General features: G+C 29.9%; 2 protein-coding genes across 3 annotated transcripts in view; one reads left to right on the top strand and one right to left on the bottom strand.

The window, feature by feature from the left end:
* LOC129917843 (protein commissureless 2 homolog) overlaps positions 1 to 25,491 on the top strand; it is a 66,702-nt gene that overhangs the window by 31,434 nt on the left and 9,777 nt on the right. The gene's annotated exons all lie outside the window — the stretch shown is intronic.
* Positions 15,197 to 18,015, bottom strand: LOC129917842 (zinc finger protein 184-like). Its single transcript, XM_055998024.1, has one exon. It carries the CDS (start codon positions 17,505 to 17,507, stop codon positions 15,540 to 15,542), a length of 1,968 nt encoding a protein of 655 aa, XP_055853999.1. The 5' UTR covers positions 17,508 to 18,015; the 3' UTR covers positions 15,197 to 15,539.

The raw sequence follows: 25,491 nt of genomic DNA, 5'->3' as shown, positions 1-25,491 counted from the left end.
TTTGCCTGCTGTTAAAAACTTCTTATCATCTCTAGACGTTATGATAACTGACCCAATCAAGCAAAGATTTCCCTCTGGAATGTTTAGATGGTTTTACCAACATTTGTTAAAACTTGCATTTGTGTTTTTTTTTTAAGTAATTAAACAGATTTCATAATGAACAAGACGTAAATTATATAATTTTTGACGTGTTGGACAGAAGATGACAGTCAGAGTGGACAGGTTCAGAAAAATTAGAAGGATCTCTGATTGGCAAGCTGTAAAAAGAAATCCTTGAAATTCAGGCAATTTTATTGAAAAGTTGACCGGAAGTTAGGCAAGAAAAATCTCCCTAACTCGATTTAATCGTTTACCCAAATTTGGGTTCAGAAAATGAAGTTGACTTAATATTTAGTTCCTAACGTTTCCTGAACGCACCCTGGTTAGCTGGTGAAAGTGACCATCTAAGTGACAGCCGGACCATATTTAAAATTTGGGACAGGGAGATAGTTTAGCGTTTTTTAATTTTTAAAAATGTTACCGAAATCGCTTTTTAGCCATGGCTGCAAAGTGCTGCCAATAGAAAAAAGGTTTTTTAAAACTAACTCAACACTTTTGCAGCGATATGTCATAAACTTTCAATAACGATGGAATAAAATTTCCTTATGTTACTGCGTAGTTTTATTTGACAGTTGAACGTGACAGTTGTCACTTTTCACTTTGACAGTTTCGAAAATGCCTCTATTGCAGTTTCTTTCTGTTTTGAATGCGTTTTGCGAGATGTTCCTTGTCATAACATTTCAACATCGTAAAGTCGTGTAATGAACAGTGATTTCAGTTTCGTTCAGTTTTTATTTTATACGTTAAGTGCGCTCTCGTTGCAGTTAATACGTACGAAAATTTTAAAATTGACTTCAATATTTGATTTAAGGTAAGCAAAAGTTGATTTTATAAATTGAATTGTCTCCATTAAGGAATGAATGTATCAAAAGAACTTGTCAAATTCTTTCGTTCAGTTGAGACAATTATGGTAACTTTATCGATTTGACAAAACTGAAATTCTTGTTCTTTTGTTTTTGACATTAGTGTAGACAATTTATATTCTGCGTCCACTGTGTTATCATTTACCAAAAATTACGCACGCAAATACTCTTTATAAGTACTTATTGATAAAATTGTTGCCGTCAGAGGAAATTGATTAGAAAAAACACCTTAATAACTACCTTTACCTGTACAAAAAGGTGCCTGACCTCATATTCTACTTATTACCTTTGATAGTTTTATCTAAAAAAAAAATGTTTAATTGAAATAAGAATTTATTATGATCAAAACAAACCATTCATTGACGTAAAGATATTTTATGGAGACCATCGCCATGAATAAAAATAATTTCACCAGTATTTCACGATTTTCACTCTTGTTTAATACTTGAAAAGGCTGGTCATTTATTCTTAATTATGATGAGTTGATAATTGCCTGTAACCTATACAAGTTTTCTAATTAGCATCTGAAATGACTCATTAAAAACCTTGTTGCTTGGTATATTACAGATGATGGTCAAGGTTAAGAATTATCGTAACTAAATGGAAAAATTCTCTATCCAGAAGAGGGAAAGATTTCTACATATATACATAAGTACATATTAAAATGTAGGTAATTTCTACGTTAAATGATGACACATGCAAACTTTAAAGTCAATTCAAAACATCTTCTTGGAATTCCTTTCGAATTCTTAGTTTAAAACTTGTTCACTTCATTTCAGTTAACACTGACGTTTAGTATTGTTTTGTATTTTTATTGTCTGGTGTTTGAGTTTCTGCGTTGTGTCAAATACTAAGTAAAACTAAGTCTTCCCTATCTTACACAGTGTGAACAAATGTCAAATTTGTGAGGGACATTTTATGAAAAAAATTTGACGTTTAGCTAACTAAGCTCTACAATACCCTGAGTATTATAGGATTGAAATGCATAAATTGACTTCAATTAAAGGAATATTTCAACCAACCTATTTCTATCTTCTTTTTTAAATGGTGGAAGATGCGCTGTGAGAGCAAAAAAAATTACTTGTATGACAGTATAACAGTTTAAATTTAATTAATCGTATTTCTCTTTTTGTTTGTATATTCACCGAGATGTTACTGGGTGATTGTACTTCTATTAGCCACTTTCCTATGAAGGTTATGGACTACTCATGAGTAGATGATTAGTAGATCTAGTACTATAATCAACACTTGATCTTCTGCTTAAGTAGGTAAGAATGTAAAATTCTTGTACTAAGTTTCTACTCATGACTGGTCTACTACAACCAATGGAACGCGTCAAATTGTAATATTAGCCCTGTTCCATTGGAGGATGTAGTCTACTAATATTAGATGTTTTGGTTAATCTAGTACTATCATTTACTAATGCTCTTCTTCCCGAGTAGATACGATTTGTATTGAATTCGTTGAAAGTGCGTTCCATTGAAAATCGCTAGTAAACTACATACTAGTAGTACTTTGCCACCTCCCAAAGGAACAGGGCTAATGTTAAGTTCTTGTACTAGATCTCATCTCATGATTAGTGTTCTACCTCCAAAAGAACGCGACTATTGCCATCTTTAATGTGATTCCCACAAAATGTACTAGATCTTCTATTAAGACAAGTAAATGCTATTTCCACAAAGAAGCACACATCTGTACTAGATTATAGTTTTCATCTGCTTATGAGTACTTTGGAAATGAAGAGGTGTTATAAAAAGTTTTATCCTACCAAGAACTTAAATTTATTTTTAAATTACAAATAAATATTCAAAATAATCAGCATTGTCCTAAAAGTCTGTTAAATCTAATAACCCGACACCCAACGTAAAATAAAATACTTTATGTTATTTTTATTTCATTCTCATTGTTCCTTTAACACAGTTCTTAAAATTGATAATAACTTAAAACAAACAAGATAAAACCAGATTCTTTTTTTTAAATTCAAATTCAATTATACAGCAGAACTAAAAGAATGAATTTTATTCTAAAAAAAAGTGTTAATAACCGTAACAGGTTAAATTATTTCTTTAAAAAATTTGTATTTTTTATTAATTCATTCAAATTAATTCAGGTTTCCTGTATAATTAAAGTTTTAAATATTTTAACTGACACTTTATTATTATTTGTGATTTGGTTTAAGACATTTATTTTGTATTTGTATTTTGCATTGAACGAGCTATAAATTGACATTTGGACCTATTCAAAATGACAGTGACATATTGAAGGTAGTTAACGAAAATAAAAAAAAAAAGTATATTATTCAGAAGGTTTGTTTGCTGTTTGACATTTGACTTTTATTCTGATAATAAATCTTATTGTATTTAACACGAAATGACACATTAAAGTTTAAATTTAACTTTTTCATGATTAAATTTTGTTTATTTGAAGCAATTGCTATCAATATCTCCCAAGAAACAACTATGCTTCTATAATATTTTACAAAAACAATACTAGTATAAGGCTTTATAGTAGCAAAATTGTCACCGGAAATACCATTTGACAGCGACAAAAACCATCTATGATTTGCTAAGTGTGAACTCTGCTTTTTGTTTGAATTTAAAGCACTCGTTTAACTTATCAGAAAAAATAATAGATTTTCATTCAGTAAACAAGTAATCTATAAGTTTGTTTCAAATTAAGAATTTTTAACGAAATCTTCAAAATATAATCAAAAATACAAACTATTTTAAAATATTTTAACAAAAATTCACATTTCAACATTCCATTATAACAATTAAGGCTATACACAATCTGTTATATTATTATAATAAAAAAACCTTTAAAAAAAAAAGAATATTCCATAAAAATATCAGAGATACCACTGATCACACTTGTCATTAAGATCACCATATTATCATGTTTTAAAAATTAATTATACGTTATAAAATCATCCGCAGCTCGCTCTCTGGGGCAACCAGTTAACGGCATAATTTAAAAATTAATCTTTCGCGCATTTGCGCCAAAGCCAAACTAATAAAAAAATAAATTATATACCAAAAAGATTTATAAACAAAACAATTAAAATAAATAAATAATAAAATCAAAAAAGATTTAATTTGTAACAATAAACATATTTTTTGCTATCACGTGTGCTGTCAATTTGTATACGGTGATCTGTCAAAAATTTTATAAATGATCTTTTAATCTCGTATATTTGACATTTCAATAAGTACAACTTAATAAATTGTATTTACAATAACTAAAAGCGATAGCATAAAATAAAAAGACTTATCTTTATTATTGTTTTAAGGTTATTATGTAGATAAATTGAATAAAACAAAAACATTGAGTACAAACCTACGTTTGACAACAAACTGATTCGCTGACTAATTATTAAAATGGTAATAAACAAAAACATACTCGTAGTATGACGTTAACATCTAGTTGAACATTCTTGCCATGTATAGTATTAATATATGTAGTAGATTTGCGCAAAACAATTTTTGTTAATTAATATTTAAATTGGTCGAGTTTTATAAAATGTTTATTTTTATTTTTTTATGGAGATATCATTTAAAGTTTTATCATTCCATGGCGAGACGAATAAACGATGTAAAAATGCAAATTAAATTGATTTAATAGTGAAATAGTTGACAATTACTTCTGAATGTCACACTCATAACAGGCGACATACAACGGGTTTAGATCTAAAAAAAATAAATGTTTTTGATGTTTACCTACATTGTAGTAGATATATTGTAGTATGTGGACGACATTTTTTGTTTATTCAAAGAGGGTGTGTCAAATTTAATTAATATGAAGAAAATTTACATGATAAATAGAGGATTTGTTTGTTTTCTTGTTGAGAGAGAAGCAAAGAGACTTTAGGAATGTTAATTAATAGGGATTATTTTGTTTACAACTTTATAAAATCTACATAAAGCTTATACTTTGAACGTATGGTTTGATAAATAATAGATGATTGCGGATAACAGATCTCTATAAAACACTGAATAATAGATTTCCTGGATAGTAGGTATACATTTAACTCCAAATGAAGAGGACAGTGTACTTTTGTTTTAATTTCGCTACAAACTTCTCATAGTAGATCTACTACTTATAAGATGTAATACTACAATTAACAAAGAATGTTTAGTTGATGGTAGTACTAGATAATCATGAGTAGAGTAACAGAGTCTTTATTAACCGCATTCCTTTGCTAGTGAGTAGAAATCTAGTACAACAACTATACACACTCCCATCTCCTCGAGTAAAAGATCATGTGTTAACTGCAGTACTAGATCTACTCATGAGTAAACTACCACCTCCAATGGAACAGGTCTATTGTTGATGATCTAGTACATTTACTACTAGATCTACTTATACTCTTCTGTTCGAGTAGATGGGAAATGGGATTTGCATTGATTTCGCTAAAAGTGCGATCCATTGAAAATTGTACTAGAAGTACTCTATCCCCTCCAGGTGAACACGGCTGTTATTTCGAATCAAGGATATGAAAGTAGGTATTCAAGATTTTGTATCCAAATTATATGTCGGCACAATATCTTATTTATGAGACTGAACTTATAAAGGCACTTTAACCCAATAAAATTATGATGGTTCATATACTCGTAGTTGATTATTTTATTTGTTTCTAATAAGTTTTTTTGTTTGCTCTGTTAGTTGTTTTTTGTTCTAGGTGCTTTGCTAAGTTCAATTGTTAGTTACTACTCCAAAAACTAAAAGACCACCAAAATTAAAATTGTTGGGGTTACAAATTAGCAAGAAGATAACAAACTATTCGCAATTAGAATACAGATAGGTGTTTCGCTAAGTTCATAGTCATACCTCAATTATTCAAGTATAAGATTTTTTTTTGTTAAAAATCTATCCAAATACTTAGATAATAAATCTAGTATTATTTTTTTTTTTCTCGTGATATTCTTGCAATATGACATTCTTCAAAATTGATTAGATTTGTAAAATTAGAGAGAAATCATAATTCTTAAGATATCAATTTACGTCAATTAGTACTTTTTTATAGAGGAAACCTAATCAAGAAGTTATTAAAGTTAAACTCGTGAAAAATATCACGATGTTTATAGTGGCATCATTTAAATAAAATCACGTTATCTTTATTAAAGTAAACATTTTGATATTTTATTTTTATTTATAGTAACAGGTAGTAGATTTATGATGAAATCGAACTAGGATTTTATAAATCAAGTTTCTTGGATCGTAGACTACTCACGAGTAGATGATTAGTAGATCTAGTACTACCTTTAGCACATATTCCTCTGCTCGAGTAAATAGAATATATGTAGTTGGCAGTACTAGATTTCTTCTACTCATGAGTAGCCTACCACCTCCAAAGGAACGCAGCCATAGAAAGTTCCGAAAATAATCATTTTTTACTGTTTTCAAGGTCTCGTATAAAAATCTACTACGTTACGTCCACCGTATGACAAATCAGTTCCATGTGTAATAGAATTAATTTGGAGACATGTGAGTTTTATGTGCACAGAATCTAATTTTGCGTCTCCACTGCCAATATTTAAATAAGTACCCATGGAATTCTTTACTATCAATTTCAAATGTCAAAATTGAGTATCACAACCAAAAAATCAACGTACGGAAGAAATTTAACTGTCAGATTTTTTAAAACATCGAAACGTTATAATATAACTTCTGCTATAGAACGTAATCATTTCTTTTCTCCTTCCGAGAAATATTGCCATTGGAAAAGCATCTCTATTGGCAATGTTTATTAGGATAATTGCAATAAGCATTGCAGAGACCTCATTTTAAAAAAGCTTTTTTGGACAAATAAACTGGAGATATAATTTAATCTTCATTTAATTTACATAAAACCTTGAAATTCACAATACATTCGATTAATTTAATAAATTTAACATATCGTTGTTTCGACTTCATAGAAATAACGTGACAAATTGAATTTTGATTTTATTATAAGTGTCGATGAATTAATAAACTCGCCACGTCTCTTAGTTATTTTTTTTTTATTATTCTATGCCACATGTTCCTTTTTTTTTAATAACTCTGCAATAATCGAATCAATTTTATCATCAATTGTTGGTTATTGTTCAGTATTTTTAAATTCGTTAGTTAATTTCCGACAAATGGAAAAAATTACCCAAAAAACAAACATTGTCACTACTAATTTTATAAACCATTGTGCAATCAACTCTTTTTATCCTGACCAATTTCAAATAACCTTCCGAATTTTCCAAAAAAAAAAAATATAACCAAACCCAAAAAAACCACAAAAAAAAATATAAATATATACGAAAAACAATGAAAACCACGCTTTCGGCAAACTACATTAAAATTAATTTTGACATTATTTTAAAATTACCATTCACTCTCTCTGTCTCTTTCTCTATAGCTTTTTATTCATATATATTTTTTCCCAATATCTCTCTAAATATTAAATAGGTTAAATAAAATTTTATTGCCATGGCACACAGGAAATTTGGTCAGAAAGTGATTTTAATTTAATAAACTAATTATTGGGGAAATGTCATTTGAAATTAAGTTCACTTTACCACACACCTCTCTCTCTCTCTCTGTCCCTCACAAGCTACATCCAGTCCAACAATATAATGAAAAGGCTATCTCTCTAAAATGAAGTTCATTGTTTTTGCATCGCAACCAATCTACTCTACACAATACAGCTACTGTCAATAATATTTTGTGCAAGTCTTCCTATTGTTTGGTTGCATACAGTTAGTGGTTTTTAGCAAAATTAAAATAATAATTGAGATATAAAATTAGCTATAAAACCACTTTATTATACCATGAATGAGTTCTTGTTTTGCAAATGGAAACATTCTTTTTATGACTGTAAAGTTCGTGTTTAGAAAATTATTTAAAAAAAAAACTTCTCCATCCACCCACCAGAGCCCCCACGACTGAACACGGAGATACTGACAGAGAAAAACGAGAGACATAGAAAGTTTAATGAACTGACAGCCATAAAAAAGAAAGATGGCGTGTCCGTCTTTCTACAATATTAAGCTAAGTGGAGACTTTTTCCGGTTGTTAAATTTTTGATTAATAGGTTATTATAATAGTGGTTGTGTAGAGAAATAAATTGCACGACTGGGGTCGCACGTACTTGCTCTTATGCTTAATGTAACTATAATGTTAAAGCTTTTTATTCAAAAAATTTAAAATTTGATATTTTGAAGAAATTTCATAAGTAGTATAAAAAAATTAAATCTGTTTTTATAATTAATTAAACTCCGTTTTAAATTATCTTAAAAAAAAAAACAAATATGCCATTTTATTTCTCATATAAAAAGGTATTTTTAGAAAAAATTTTTCGAAAATTGTAGGAGCCGTTTTTTAAAAAAATAGTTTTTTATATATAAAAATTTTTTAACATTTTTCAAAAAAAAAGTTGGGATGCCATTTTGAAGAAATAATTAATTTACACATTAAAACTAAATTTCAAAATTTTTCATTGATCCGTTTTCAAAAAATTGATTTTTCAAAAAAAAATTTTGAAATATTTTTTAAAAAACCAAAAATGCATTTTTTGAAAATTTTCTAAAATTTTAATATTATCTTTACTTACACACTTTTGTATAAAAATTTTCATTTAAATCGGGTTAATGTTGTACGAGATATTCAGAAACGAAAAAAACCGTTCTATGACAGGTACCGTTAATAACGGTACAAAAAATATTTTTTTTATTTAAAAAGTTGGCTCTTATGTGTAGTACTACACACAAAAATTTTAATCAAAATCGTTAGAGCCGTTTTTGAAAAAAATTAACTTTTCTATTTCCGTTATATGGCAGGTACCGTTAGTTTTGGTCATACAAAAAAAATTTCAATTTCCCCTCTAGGGAATCACCAAAAACTGCTAACTACCAAGTTTGAAGAAAATCACTTCACTCGTTTAGGCTGCAGCTCCAGATAGAGACAGACAGACAGAATTGCCGGACCCACTTTTTTGGCATTCTCCATCATCGTAATGTCATGTAAAATTGTTATCTCGAGTTCGATTTTTTTTACGAATCCTAAACTTGCCCTATAGTACCTATATCGCAAGTAAAAAATACACATATTGAACTAATTTAAAAAAAATTTGTAGATGGCGTTGTTATTCATTAACTTAACGTATTATTATGTCATTAGAAACAAGAAACTGTCAAAAATGTACTACAAATCACTGAAAATTGTAGTAGGACAAGCTATAGGTACACCAAGTAGTAGTTGGTATGCCTGTTGTTAAACATTTCCATTCACGCTGGTCATTTGTTAAAATCTCTGACATCTACCATCCACGCAATTTGCTGATTAGCCATATTGCAGAGGTAAAAGAGGTGAATTTACACTATGAGGTGGGGCCGACCGAAGCGACGCTACGTGGCACGAAACCAAACGATATAAAGAAGGGTTGGCTAATTCAATTGACACCCCATGTTGTGTTTAACCCCATCATCGGGTATCCAACTTCGGTTGGCCGTGTAAATTACATTAGGTTTGGCATTAAAACAGCGTGAAGTATCCGTTTATTTTACAAATACACACCACAAACACACTCACTATTATAGGAGGTGGGATGTTGAAAAATAAAATGTGTAGGCGTTCATTACCTATTTAAAAAGGTGTTTGGTGCGATTTGTTAGTTAATTATGGTGCATGAGGAAAACTAAATGAGAAATTGGATGTATTTCTGTGCATGAACATTATCATATACCTAATGCTGATGAGTTTTAAAGTGAAGTATCGCATTTTTTCGCATGAAAATAGGTTGAAACCAAAGTTGAAATGATCGTTAAGAGAGTTTCTTGGCATACTTTTAGGTGTTTACAGCAATTAACAGGATTGCAGGAGTGTTGCCGTATTTGTAGTTTTGATTAGACGCAATTATAATAAATTAAAAAAAAATTACGTATACACCATGGATGCCCAATTTTGTTTATTTCTATTATTGGCAGTGGTTTGGTAAAAAAATAACTCAAAAAGCCTTTTTGGACTCAATGGTAGAATAATGGGAATGAATGCCGGCTAAGAAAACGTGCGAAAACAAAATTTTGGTGGAAAAGTCATAAGGACGGATTACGTCTGTTTTTAAGTTTTCTTTCACTTTAGATTTTCAATTTTGAAGGAAGGAGTTAATTAAACTAAAAATTGAAAGCTGGGGACTATTTTTTTTCGAGGTCATCAGTTCCAATTATAAAAATATTCATGTTATCTATTAGTACCTAGTTAAAATCCTTCAAGGGCAACTTGTTTTTCACGTCATTCTTTTTCACGTCATTTTACTTAAATGACTTTCCAAATACACCGTGACCATACTAAAACGACTCGCGACGGACGACACGATGTTATAAAAATGTAAACGTGAACAAATAACCTTTCTCTATAATTACTTTATTTTGAGTTCCTCACAAAAAAGGCAATTTCAATGATTTGTTATTCATGATATTATATATAGATAAAATCTGAACTCGATGTTCGTCGCATAAATAAAAAAAAAAAAAAAACTTAATGAAAAGTCATTCCACTCATCTTAAGTTTAAATTAATTAAGACTTCGTGATTTACTTTCAATCATGTTTGTTTTTTTTTTTCTACTTACAACGTGATGTGTATCTCACGAGTTATTATTTGCTGGAGAATATTTTGTTTTGATGTTTTAAATTTGTATTAAGTATTTATTATTTGTCAAAAAAAAAAAAAAAAAATAGGTGTACTAATTGACGTAAATTGTTATACACTCAAATTTGGTTCTTTTTCTTCTCACATGCATTTGGCATAGATATTAATTTTTTTAATAAACTACTAGAATCTAATTTGTTTAATAAATACGTTATATTATAATCTATTTTCTTTTTTCGAAATAAATTGAATACTAAATTGTTCATTTTTTAACTTGTTAAATAAATTTGCGATTTTTAACACATTTCCTATGGAAATCTTAAGTTTTTTTAGTTTAAGGGCTCTAAATCCAAAATATTTACTTTATTCTTGTTCTAATATTGTCAAGTTCGAAAAAGGAAGTTACCATGATGTCATGGAGTCAAAGTAATTATAATAAATGTTTAATGGCTCCCAAAAAATATAAGAAAATGATAAGGTAAAAAAAAAACACCCTGGTAATATGTATGCAAGTCAATTTGCGTAGATATCACAAATGTCATGGATAAATGAAATCTTCTTGTGATATTTTGTTGATATTTGGAACAAAATTTTCCATTAAATTATTTATTTACTGTATGTACATATGTTATTCATTTAACAAAGTAAAACATTATGATAATAAACTTTAAGTAAAAAAAAATACATATAATAATTTATGCTTGGATTCACTTTACATGATGAGCTGATAACATATGCATGACAGTTTTGTTGATAAGGGTTTATTTTGTGGTTTGCATATGAATTTTGAAATTCTATTAATTTATGTACTTTCGTTTTTTTTTTTAATTCAACCCATTCAATTTAAACATTTTTGTTCTTCTTTTTTTTTGTATTTAAGTATTTATTTTACTCAGTTTTGAAATTTCATCACTTAATGAGGTCGAACAAATTCAAAGAAAAAAAATTTAAAAAAAATCAAGTATACGCACCGGTGTCCTAATGATATACATATAAAGAAATGCGCTGAGACTTTGTTTGTGGGATAGTGGGAGTTGGATTGTGTTTATTATTAACAATGATAAAATGAAAATTCAAAGTGATTTCAATGCGGTTTTTGTGTTTTCAATTTTCAAACATTGAACTCGAAAAATTACATAAATACTTTTGAAACATGGAATATTTAAAGATTTAACTTTCTTACTTAACTTAGCTTTAGTATTGACTTTTAAAATAGAAACACTCTTTTTTGAAATTAAAAAAAATTTAACGTGAGTATAAGCTTCTTTTGTGCATCCCATTGCTTGAAGATGCCTCAAGTTATTGACAAGATTACTTTTTGATACAAATTACTATGACAGTACGACAAAATTTTCAGTTTTTCAATCCCATCCGATTTTTAATTAAGTTTTTTGAAAAATAATTGCAACTCATGACTTGGTTTTTGAAGTATTGCCTCTTGCGAGAAATTAATATAGCCAAGAATTCGATTTCACCGTCTGGCTTTTATTTAAATAGAACCCTTTTTGTTGGATGTTTGTTCTAATCGACTAGGTATTTATTTAACGATCAAACATTTTGTTTGACTGACTGGAATCTTAAAAACTGCACGAGATACATACAGGTTCAGCAGAAAAAAAACATAATTAGAAAATACAAACTAAACCCGGCAAGGACTCTCCAATAATAGATATAGGCCACTATATGTAACAATGGGAAGCAACTCATACAAAAGTTCTTGCATTCTCTTTTACACAAAATAGTCAATTGAAACCTAGCATTTGAGACAAAACAAACAAGTCACAAAAAAAAAACCAAAATGATCTAGAATTTTTTTTTTTTATATGATAAGTTGAACTTTGCTCAGTCTGCTGAAATCTTGAATATTATTACCCCTTAATGTACATTAGGCTGGGTCACAAATGTATGGAGAAATTTTTTTTGCTGATTTTTTTACGGGCACAGTGATGAAAAGGTGCCAAACTGTGAATAGAACAATAATATAAAGTTTGGTTATAATCAGACTTTATCTTCTGCCTCCGGTTGCCCAGCCAAGTTCTCTATGAACTTTGGTCCTAAAACCTTAGGAAAAAACTCAGGCCTTTTTCGAACAATTCTAACTTTTGTTTCAATAATGTCAAACATTTCACACCCGTTTTATTTGTTAACATAGTCCAAATCAAGCTCCTCAAAAACTTTCAGCTACGTAGGATTAGTAGTTTCTGAGTAAAAGGCCTTAAAAAATCGCAAAAAGAGTAACTGATTTACTCACTAACACACTAACTAACATATGATAAAAATTATGGCAAACTTCTAGTTTTCATAGAAACTTGTTATGGTCATGGATCTTGAAGTACATACAAGGAAAAAAATCGAAAAATTGAAATTTTACATTCAGGGGGCGTAGTAACCGCCCATTTTGGCAGAATTAATACCAATTATTAAAAAGTATACTTCTGAATACCCTAGAATCTTAAAACTTGGTAGAATTGTAGTTAATGCAAAGGAAACATATTCAAACTTACGATTTTCTACCTTGGAGGCGTGGTATCCCCTTAAAAATAATAAAAGAAAGATATAATGTTTCATAAATTAATTAACTAGTCTTAGAAAAATGTAGTTTTGGTTTTTTTAATTTCTCAAAAACGACAAAACATTTTTGCATCCGGTTTTCTGTTTTTGCTTACAAACAAATAAGAGCATTGAATTTTGAAAACTTAAACAGTACTTAATCACATAAAATTAAAAAAAAAAAAAACAAAAACAGCTTTATTTGAAAGCAAAATAAAAAAGAGATTTTGGGCTTAACAAAAAGGTATAACATGTTGTTGTAGGTATAACCGTTGATTTTTAATAATATTTTCATAATTAAATCATTTTTTTTAGAAAATTGCCCCTCCTGACTAAACAGGGGCGAATATTAATCCCCTCCAATACGATTTTTTTCTTGTCCAGACCCAACCTACACGCTTAAGCTTTTTGGCACATGCTCTTGAATTAGATTTTATAAGAAATGAGATAATAATCAATTAAGCAAAGCATGTGTGGTTTTTAGGCAAAAATCAGCTTTTTCAAAAATTAACCCACGATCCGGAGGCACTTAAAGTTAAAATAATGAAATGAAATTTTACTTATAAGCTAACCGAACCATTTAGCACCTTTTAATCGCTGAGCCTTTTTGAAAATCCAAAAAAATTGTATTTTGACCCACCCTAATGTACATATCTAAATTCATCGAGATTATTTTATGTTTATGCCACCAAACTATGGAACTCCTTACCATTGTCTCTAAAACAAGTAATAGAAATGTTAGAATTAAAAAAAGCATTGATTAACCATCTTAGAACACAAACAGTAAATAGAATATATTAAATTATTTGATTTTGAAATTGCATCTTATATTATTATTAATCTATTTTATAAGTAAAAATTAAGCTAAAGTTATTAAAATTTTAAGTCCAACTTAAAGGTACTTTAAAGACTCAGTCTTATTTGTAAACCATACTGAAAAATAAATTGAAATTGAATTGAATTTGTTTTTCCACCAAAAAGACGCCAGAACGGAACCACTACTCGAGTTGTCTTTAATCTTTAAGTTATATCAGTATAACAAATACAAGCTATCAGCATTTAAATTAAATTAAAAATAAAATGCTTACCAAATTTTTTATTTTCATTGATATTCCTGTGTGTGTCAAAGCCGCATTCTATTGCCTTTTGAATATGCGTTATGTTAAAAATTTAATGTATTGGAGCATCGATGTTCATTCTTTCTACGTATCCCAGGAATTCTTAACGTTTAATGAGCATCTTCTTGAATAGGTATCTTTTCTGTTGCCAAATTGACCCTCAAGAAGACGAGGGCCTTCGATTCAGCCTCAATCGGACTAGAATAATGAGTGTTTTCTAAAACGTCGACTTAAATTATAATCGATTTGAATATAAAACGACCTTTTTAATTTGAAAAACAGAGTTATAAAAGTTTGATTCCTGCAATAATGCAATGTTTTCAACTGTGATCAAAAAGACAGGTTCAAAGGTTCCATTTACAGGTTCAAAGTTATGTTAATCGGCAGTATACTTTCTAACCAAATCTTCGATGAAATTGATCACATCATATTATACGTCTTTTAAACAGAAAAAGTCGAAAGATCGATATTGGGATTTTAAATCTTCAATTCTTCTATTCACGTATTAGTTTCAATTCTTTCCAACTTTTAAAAATGAATCGATTAACATTATTTTAATTTGATCCAGGTCGTCACGGATTTGAATTAGGATCAGGACTGAACTGATGATTCAACTGGAAAGATGCTTTAGGTGTTTTATGCATCGAGCTTCTAAGGTCCTTGCACATGAGTTTACTTAAAAAATCCTCTTCCATGAGCTAACTGAGGCTCTATTTAATTGCAGTATAATCGAACTGAAAGTGCTTTGAAAAATAGTATTTTTGTAGACTTTTATTAAGACATTTATCCTTCAATTTCAAATCAAGTTATATTCCAAGACCAGCCACTACAAAACTGCATTTCGATGTCTTCTGCTTTTATCCGCTTCAAGAGTATAAAATACGAATCCTCAGAAAATGCCTTCCCAAAAGACTTCAACTCAAATTCAATAACCATCCTTCGTTGAAAAAAAAACAACTTCAATTTTTTTCTGAGTTATAAAAAAATAGTCATTGTATTTGCATTTATTTGTTCTTTCTTAGCAATAATCTTAAAGTTTTAAATCTATATTAAAAAATAAAAATGTCTTTTTTTTTAGTTTATAATTTTGCACCTCCTTTGTCCCGAACTACATATATATTATATTTGATGGACTATATGGGACTTTACTTCTTAGTTTTTATTACATTAACATAATCTTTAACTTAAAAATGGCTAAAAGCGAGAAATATGTTTTTTAGTTATTTTTAAATCTTAAAATCTATAAAAGCGAGTATAATTTTTTGAGTTTTTTTGACAAAAAAAAAAGTAAAGAATTAAGGATCATCTATAATTATTTCTGGACTTTCATCATCAATACTCTCTTCTACCATCAATATATCATCATCTGACTTTGTTGTTTCTGCTTCATTTTTATCGCTATGAACATTTTTCATATGCTTTTCCAAAAATGACTTTCCAGTATATACTTTTGGGCAGTGTTTACACTTAAATGACTTATCCTTTGACTTTCTAGTTCTCTTCTCTTTGGTTTGACAATCTATTTTTTCACCCTGATCAGACTGATCTTCTAACTGAGCCACACCCATATGGCTCTTTTGAATATGATTACGAACATGTATCTTCGCCGAATATCCCCGATTACAAATCTCACATTTAAACGCCTTCTCTCCAGTATGTGTTCTATGATGAACTTTTCGATCAATTTTCCTTATAAATCTCTTCTCACAGAAATCACATTTGAATTCCTTAGTAGCATCATGCTTCCTTCGATGAATAATGAGATTCTGTTTGGCACGGAATGCGTTATTACAGATGTCACATTTGAACGGGCGTTCATCAGTGTGAATCCTCATGTGGGTTTTAAGATCTTGATTCCGAACAAACCCTTTCCCACATTCTTTACAAGCATATCGCTTATCTTTATTATGATGCCGTTGATGCAAAGCAAAATCCTGCCTTGTGGCACACCCTAATCCACATAAATCACATTTGAAAGCTTTAACATTCCTATGACGCATAGTATGTTCAGTTAGTCGGAGTTTAATACGGAATCTCTTCCCACACTCATCACATTGATGTGGTTTTTCGCCAGTGTGGATCCTAACATGTTCCAACATTCGTGAGAGTTTTTTAAATGTTTTGGAACATGTTTGGCAGGAAAAGGATTTGATTCCACGTAAAATGATAGCTTCTTCATTTGGTGGAATCACCTCAGAAAAGTCACTCTCAACTGACAAATCATCGCTATCTTTCGATGATATTCTCTCATTTCGAGATTCTAAGAGTACTCTCTTTTTTTTAGCTGTTGGGACAGTTTCAGGCTCAGGATTTAGAACAGGAACTATGTCCTCATTACCAACTGTCGGAATAGCAACCATTGGAAGTAGATTTTCATTGGCAGTTGGTCGTCTTTTAACCGCCACAAGAACCTCCTCAGGTTCTTCTTTGATTTGTAATGGCTGTGGGGCAATTCCAACAAGACTTCGATTAACCTCATCGTCTTCTTCAAAAATTGAATGCATTTCATGTAAATGTGATGCAAATAATTCCATATTTGCATATTTCCCTTCACAAAAGCCACAAATCAGAAAGAGTTTCCTTCGATTCATGACAAAGATATTGCCACAACTTTCAATATTATTTTCAAAGTCCATCATAGACTTGTCATCTTCTTCAGGAGGTTGTTCCTCTTCGATTTTAATAGGAACATGTCTTAACAACACGTCCGACGAGGTAGGTAATGATTCTTCGTCTTTTTCGACAGGTGGTGGACCTTCCCCAACAAAGCGAATTTGAAAACCACCCTTGACTATTACCCCTGAATTGGTGGATGATGTCGAAGATGCTATAGTTGCATCTGAGTCACTATCATTGTCGGCGGGTGGTGAATTCGCCGCCACCCCTTCGCCGCTTTGTTCGACGACTATTTCCTCACAATGAGTATAAAATATTTTATGACAATCATTTAAATGTTTAGCAAATTGTAACATATTTGCATACTTACTATCACAGAAGCCACAAATAAGGAATAGCTTGCGGCGACTGTAAATAAATACATTGCCACAACTTTCGATAACATCGTCCAAATCGAGAGTTGTGGCAGTTGTTGATGATGTTCGAGAAATGATTGTAGTTTGTTGTAATTCTGTTTCTGTGGATGATGATGGTCTCCAAATGGAGTTGGAACAATTGTCGTTAGAGTTGGAGGAGGAATTCTCTTCGTCGTCATTGAAATTCTCTAATTTGATAGGCACATGTTCGAGCACAGTGTTTATCATCATTGTATTAGTGTGTTAGTGAGTGTGTATTACTCGTTTTTGTTTGTTTGTTTGTTGTTTAACTTGGAAATGAATTCAAGTAATTTTAATGTAATATTGACCCCCCTTTTTTTGGGTGGCTTCCCTTTTTAATCGACAAGTAAAATACAAAAAAGACACAACAAAACAGAGGAAATAAATAGTCAAAGAAGAGAAATGTGAGAAAACTGCGTGCGCACAACGCCAACAAAGAAAACACTCTGCTAAAATTGAGAAAAACCACTCGACATACAAGTCGGAGACGAGACAGACGCTTCGTGCGATCGAGTGGAATGGTTTTTGTGTGTGTTTTTTTTGCTAGACTAGAACAAAAAAATTCACTCAGTTCTTAGGGTTGTCTCATTTTTCATCAGAATTATTCTTTTTCATTCATTCAAGTTGTGTCAACTGGTGGTGCTTTTTTATTTCAAATGACCAAAAGAGGGTAGAATGAGATAGTTAGGTTATTCATTGTTATCAAACTTTGAGGAATTTTTGTTGGTATTTCTTTTTTGTTTGCGAAATTTGCTCTTGCTTTTCGCCGGTAATTTTGAAAATATGCCCTGATGATGATGGTGGTGGAGTGGAAGTGAATAAAAAAAAATTAAAACAGTAAAGTGGAGTAAAATTGAGTCATTCAACATACACAGATATTATATGTAGATATTGTACACATGGTTGTGTTGATTTTTATTATTTTTGGCGTAAGTTTTGAGTTATATTTTTTTTCATGACAGATGTTTACTATTTTTTACTTTAAAAAATAAATAAAGAGAAGGAAGATCATGTAAAAGTGGGATTTTTTTTTGTAGTTGAGTTTTTTTTGTGTAGTTTGTACCTGCAAAAAAAAAGTATCTTAGGCATTTAAGGTAGAGCTGGAGTTTATTTTGATTCTATGAATAGGTGGGTATTTTATTTAATTAATGAAACTGGTTTACTTCAGTCATTGAAGGTTTTGTCATTGAACTTTTGAAGTTGTTAGATAAGGTTTTGATTTTGATGAGTTTATTTTGTCGGGTGTTTTAGGAAATAATCTCAACTAGATAAGCTTTAATTATTTTAAATAAAATTAAAAAAGAGGAGTGAATAAACAAAAGTCCGTTTTTGAAGGGTCATTTTATATAAGAAAATAGGCATTCAAAAGTAATACATATTCAAAATTATAGAAGCTGCGTTCGTTTGGGAACATTTATCTTCTGCTTAGTAGGTACTTAAAACTACTTTGAACTACTTTTTCTATATTGAAAAAGTAGTTCAAAGCAGCTTTAAGTAGGTACCTAGATAAATACTCACAAAGGAACGCATTTAGAAGCTGAAACAATTTTTAATTTTTGATTCTTATTTGAAAGGATTTTGTTTTTATGTTTATTTGCAAACACTGACGACACAAAAGTTGAAGTGTTTGTTTAATTACACTGGTCAAGAAAATTTAACTTTTTTTTGCCACAAGAACCAAAATATACTTTTCTAGCAGTTTTTGGGGTGCTAAATCCGAATCTGAAGTCAGAAAAATTTGATTGGCCTCCGTTTTTGAAATACTAAACGACTACACTACTAGAAAAGTATATTTTGGTTCTTGTGGCAAATACCTTGTTGACCAGTGTTATTAAGTGCAAATAATATTTAATATCGATTCGGGCCAAATATGAAATTCACGTTATGCACTGGCGTATACGCACTTTTTTTTAAGTATTTACTATATTGTTTTTTTTTTTATTTTTTTAACTGTATGTGAGTGGATGACGAGTGCTTATAGGAGAACTTAGGTATTTATTTTTTTTGTATAAAATGCATGGGGTAAATTTGCGGGACAAATTTGCAAGATAAAAGGGTGTATTTTGGACAGAACTGAAAGTTAGAAACTACTCTTTTTATTATCAAAATTTTTTTTATTCAGGTTGTAAAACACGCTTTAATCATGACAATGCAAATTATCATTAAATGTACATATATAAAATTTACTAAAAAATCATCGACCTATTTTCAAACAATTGAACATTTTCAAAAAAATCCAAAAATAGGTATGTATTTTGAAAATTTCAGATTTGATATTACGGTTACTTAATCAAGCACTTCCAATCGGTGAACTCATTTGCGAAAGGAGATAGCAAGAAAAAGGTTTTACAAGTGACTACAATTAACTTTTTGAAAATACTGTTTTTGAGACTTTTGTACGCTTTAAAGGGGTCGTGGAACATAGTTAAATGGCATATGTTTTTAGTAAAAATATTTTTCAACGACATCAATTTTCAAACAATTTAAGTGTTTTTATTTGTTTAAAAGGTATCCATTTTACATAAATATACAAAAGCTCTGCTTGTCTGGTTTTCTTCGAAAAAGAACAGTAGGGGAGAAGGGGGTACATTTGACACTTAGTTTTTAAAGGTCTGTATTTTCGAAAACTGTTAATGTTTTCCAATGTTTTGTTTTGTATTTCATTTATTGACTATTCAAGATTATACTAACAGTAATTTTATTGTTTCGCAACATTACAACATTTAAAAAAATAATCTTTTCTAAAAAAAAGTCATTTTGTCAAAAGTGCCCCAGGACCGGGGCACATTTGACTTTAAAAGGGGTACATTTGACAATGATGGATTAAACCCCACATCGTGTGCATTATATTTTTAAAACTATCGGCGGATCTTGCTCGTCTATTGTTTAATTAGAAAAAAAAATAAATGTTTGGTTTTAAACCATCTACTAAACAATATAACGAAAAAAATGAATCAAAAAATTTATTTTCTAAAAAGAAGAAGAAAAAACCATAAAATATTTTAAAAAATCTCTCCATTTAAATCTTAATCAAAATTAATCGATGTCGATTTATTTTTAAATCATTTATTAAATATATAATTCCCCAAAATCAACGTAAAACTGTGCCCACATTGCAAAAGTCAAAGGTGCCCCGAAGGAGCCTCATAACTGTTTTTCTTTTTTTTCAATAACTAATACTATTTTTTTACAAATCTGGTTTTAATTTACTTAACATTAACCATAGTGCTATCAAAATATTGATTAACCATTAAAAAAACTTTTTTATTAGGTTCAGAAATCGCTTACATACCGGTAGTCAAAAATTAGATCAGAAATACAGAAAACACGAAAACACGTGGTACTCCGAGAAAAGTTAATTTCACAAATTTTTTTTAAATCAAACTAAGATTCTTTCTTCATCTAAACTATTGTTTATTAAGGGCACGATCATACCGAAAACCGCAAAGTCAAATGTGCCCCGGTGTCAAATGTACCCCCGCTTACCCTACCTACGTTCTTATATTTGGAGTAGTTTATTTTTGTTCGTAGAAGACCTGACGAGCATAGAGTTTGTATATTTATATAAGATGAAATAATAATTATCGTAAAGTTAGGTTATACCTCGATACATAAATTTTAGTATTGGACAGCTCTTTTGGTGCTTCTTCCATTCTTTACGTTATTTTTTATCAAAATGTAACGCTTTTTTCAAGTCAATCTACATGATAAGAATAGGTAAATGAGACAAATAAAATGTAAGATACTTCGAGAAAAACTTTAAACATTGAACTTCATAAACTAAAAAGATTTAATATTATTATGGAAAGGTACTTTAAACAAAAGTGACACATCCTAAGAATTCTGCAAGATTCTTAGTTTACAAAACAAAAGTGGTTTTTCATAACATTAAGATATACAAAAAGTTTAAGAGCTAACTACTTGCGCGCCCCATCAATTTTTTTTTTTTAAGTTGAAGCATTTAAATGTTAGGTATAGGTATGTATATTTTGTTATTGTATTGCTTATTTAAAGTTCAATTAAAAAACGCCATTTATTTTTAATACAGTTCAGCAAAACAAAATACAAATACGTGTCATTTAAATGTTGTTCTTGTTATTTGCAATTGATTTAGTAGAATCTGTTATTTTTCAGAGATCGTTTAAAATTCTCAACTAACTTTTAAGCAACGCAACGGTGGAAAATACTTTGATTACCTCTAATTAAAAAAAAATTTTAGTTAGCTTTTATTTGTTTTGGTAATGTATCAACGAATTTAAATCAAGAAGTGAAATTTTTTTTTTTTGTGGTTTATTTTTTATTGACAATACCGGCTATCATCACAACAATGCATTTTTCTCTTTTTTTTCTTCCTTTAAGCTAAATACCTACCATCTGCATCTTTCTCCCTTGTAAATTGATGCCAGTGACAATGATGAGTGAATACATTTTTTACTTCTCATTTTTTAATGTGTAGGTATACCCACATATGTACCAACTTAAAGGGCATTACATTTAAAAAACTTTTTTTTACCCCCTTATTTTCTTTCAGCTGCATTAATATCATTTACTTAGGTACATTACAAGGATGCAATTGAATTGGGTGTACATATATAGTAGAGTTGATGGATTATTTTTCGCTCAAAAGTCATGAACATCATGATTATAATCATCAACCCCTGAATAATATTAATGCAATTTTATATTGAATTCTCCGTTTGGAGTCGTATAAACCTACTCAACCGATTTTATTGAATTGAGTTCTTATTTCAAAGAGATGTTCCGTTTAAAACGAGTTATATTAACCCTATCTTGTTCACAGTATCTGGCTCACACGTCACACCCTTAAATATTGCAATCGAAATATTTTTTTTATAGAAACCCTCTCAGCTTGTGGTTGAATTGTGCTTTTTTTGGTATTGCACAATGCACATCCGGTCAGTACTCTCTCAAAGGGGACACAATTTTAAATTCACTTTTGAAGTTTTCGTTGACAGTTAGAATTTAAAATTTAGTACCTAAATTGAGAAACTGTCAAGTTAAAATTAAGTTTAGGTCTCTTCTAATGTAGGTACCTATTGAATAATTTAGGAACAAATTAACCTTCGTTTGATTTGGTTTCAAGAGTAGACAGATTTACATAGGTAAATAACCCCTAAACAGACTTATAAAATATAAGTGCATTCTAAAAACAAAAGGATGTCCAAATTCAACTTACTTTGCTAAACCTCATTCCTACCTACCCTACTAAAGAAAAAGATGTTTTGTCATAATTTCCTGAGATTAAAAAAATGGCAGGTAAAAATTCAAGAAGCAATGACATTCGATCTTAAAGGAGCGCAACTGTAAACAAAAACATTTACTTTGGTTTCTCTGTTCCGTTTAATTCTTTTAACCTACATTCTTTTGTTGCAATTTACACATGCCAGGCAGGGAAGGTACCTTTCGTACACTTGTGATTTGTGTGAGCAAAAAATGCATGTGCGATGTGCTTTTGTTTGGCATTGGCAGTGTGTGTCTGTGTAGTTTGCCGGTGCAGGTTTTTTTTTTGTTTTCTTATTTTGTTTTGAAATTCTTATTCGTTAATTTGAAAAAAAAAAAGATCGTGCATTTCTGAGCGTCTGCGATCGTAAAATGAGAAAACCATTTGCTCATCATTTAAAAAAGCTTCTGCTGCTATTGCATTTCTATTTCCTTCTAGCACAACGAAAAAGACAAAGTATATATTCCAGTCGCCATGTTTTTTTTGTCTTCTCACAAAAAAAGACCTATTCATTTATTCTTTGAGTACATTTTTGAGTGTTTATTTTTTGTATAAGTACTCGACTCAACAAACACCACTTTGAACAATAAAAAGTATATGCGAAAAAGAGAATAATAAGATTTAAAGATGTATTGGTGAACATATTTTCGTTATGACAAAGTCGAACAAAGCAAAAAACTTAATTTTTGTTACTCATACGCCCCTCTGAATCGAATTAAAATAAATTTTTTTTTATGTTAGGTATACGAAACGAGGTTTGAAGTTATTTGGACGGTCAATGATCTTGATCTTAATAAAAAATTATTTAACTTTTAGAAAAAAAGCTAATTAATTTGAACTTATTTTGTTGTTAAGGAAAACTAAACTAGAGTAGTTATGGTTCAATGACATTAATGTGGTTTTTAATAAAATTCAATGCTTTGTAAATTCTTATCTTATAAAAAATAGATTATTAGTCATAAAAGAAAAACAATGTAATGTAGGTTATGTTGCTTGTAGTTTTTTAATAGAGGTATAACGCAACTTTAATAATTGGCAGCACCGTATATTCACGCGTTCCCAAATAATATCGACAGCATATAAATGTCAAAATAGGGTGGCTCCCAGCTAACGATGTTGGTGGTATAAAGCTTTACAGAAGCAACAGTTACATAATGTAAAGCTTTTTAGAAGCAAAATTGTTAATCGGGCTGTCATATTTTTTTTTTTAAAGAACTGACATAAATGAAAATGTAATAGAATGATTAATGATTTTAAAACAAATTAAAAATAAAAATTCATAAGAAATTCAAATTATGTCAAGTGAACTGTCACATTTTGTGTTAAACTATAGCCGTGTTTTTGTAGTGACTCCGTGGCCGTGTGTTATTGATAACTCAGTACTTAGCTCAGTAAAATTTTACACAGGAAACAGCAACAAATAATTGCTAAGGATAAACAATAGTTTTTATTTGTTGGTTTACAGAGAAATTTGTTTTCAAAACTTATACCTACATTTTTGACGCTTCAACAAAAAAAGGATTATTAATAATAGGTCTGTTTAATGAATCTGATCCGCACAGAAAAGAACAGAAAAGATCCGAAAAGTACAAGTTTTTGTGTTTCATGAAAAAATACTCGCCCCAACTTGTTTTAAAATCTGTCATTTTATGTTTCATGAATTTTTTCAGAACAGAAAAGTTCAAGTTTTTCTGCTCCTACTTTTGGGGTAGAGCAAGTGAGTGAAAAGTGTCAATTGTCATCTATTTGTTTGTTTGTTTGTTTTTGATAAAAATAAGAGAAAATAACATTTTTTAAAAAGTGAATTTCTTAAGAATTTTTGAATAATAACAAAAAAAAAATTACGGGATTATTAAAAATGCTAGTAAATCATTTATTTTGTAAAAAATCATTTCAAGAAATGATTTTTGAATTTAAAATTTTGCAAACGAAATAGACAACTGTCAATATTGTTAAATACGAGGTTGAACTTTTCTGTTCTGACAGTATTTACAAATTTGTGCTGCTCTGGTCTGTTCTGTCCTAGATTTTTTTCATTAAACGGACCTAATAAATAAAAGTAATCGTTTGTTGTTGTTTATGGCATAAAATGTTTACTTAGTAAAATACTGAGTACCAATAAAACAAGGCTACTGTAAAACAACAACAACAAACGATTACTTTAATTTATTTTTAGTTGAAGGATTTATTTTTGGTTGAAGGATCAAGATCAAGGTTTGGAAAAAAATTTCTCCGTAAACCACAACAAGTTAACACTTTTGTTTATCCTCAGTAATTATTTGTTGTTGTTTACCTGTCGAATCGAAATTAAAAATCGCACACAAAAATGGCGATGCAAAATTATTGTAAACAAAAAAGGGTAGAGTTGCCTATTTGCGTCCGTCTCCAGTTTCCGGCCACCTTTCGGAAAATCGTTATAACTTGTGATTTCGCAGACTTTATTGCAAAATTTCGATCTTATGCTGTTCTTACATATAAATGAACAGTATAAGAGCAACATTTTGGAATAAAACCTACGAAATCACTAGTTATAACAATTTTCCGAAAGGTGGCCGGAAACTGGAGACAGTCGCAAATAGGCAACTCTACCCAATATTTTTTTGCTTTTTTTCTCCACCACCTCCGCTACGTAGCGCTATGACGAGCGAAATTCATTTTTGGAGAGTTCCCACATTTGACTGTCCCGAACGTTTTTTTTTTTATCAAATAGTGTTTTTTAAGCGTTCTTTATTTTTTTTTTTGTTTTGGAAGAATTATCGGTAATATATTTTTAGGCATTTTGCGGTTGGCAATATTTCAGCGTCAACTTGGAGACTTTGAGAAATTTTCATAAAGCTTAACCTGTTTACTGTTTAAAGCATTTTTATAGTGTATCGTCGTCAGCCAAAATATTCATGAGATACTGGCAAAGTTTAAAATATTCAACTTTGAAAGTGAAGGGTGGCAACCAAC

The sequence above is a fragment of the Episyrphus balteatus genome, chromosome 4 (genome assembly GCF_945859705.1).
Source record: "Episyrphus balteatus chromosome 4, idEpiBalt1.1, whole genome shotgun sequence".
Taxonomy (NCBI): Eukaryota; Metazoa; Arthropoda; class Insecta; order Diptera; family Syrphidae; genus Episyrphus; species Episyrphus balteatus.
Note: the sequence above shows the minus strand (reverse complement) of the source record. Positions and strands in the feature narration are given on the sequence as shown.

What these genes read in the sequence shown, in the direction of transcription:
- LOC129917842 (XM_055998024.1), bottom strand. Translation starts at nt 17,507, where the DNA reads ATGATGATAAACACTGTGCTCGAACATGTGCCTATCAAATTAGAGAAT.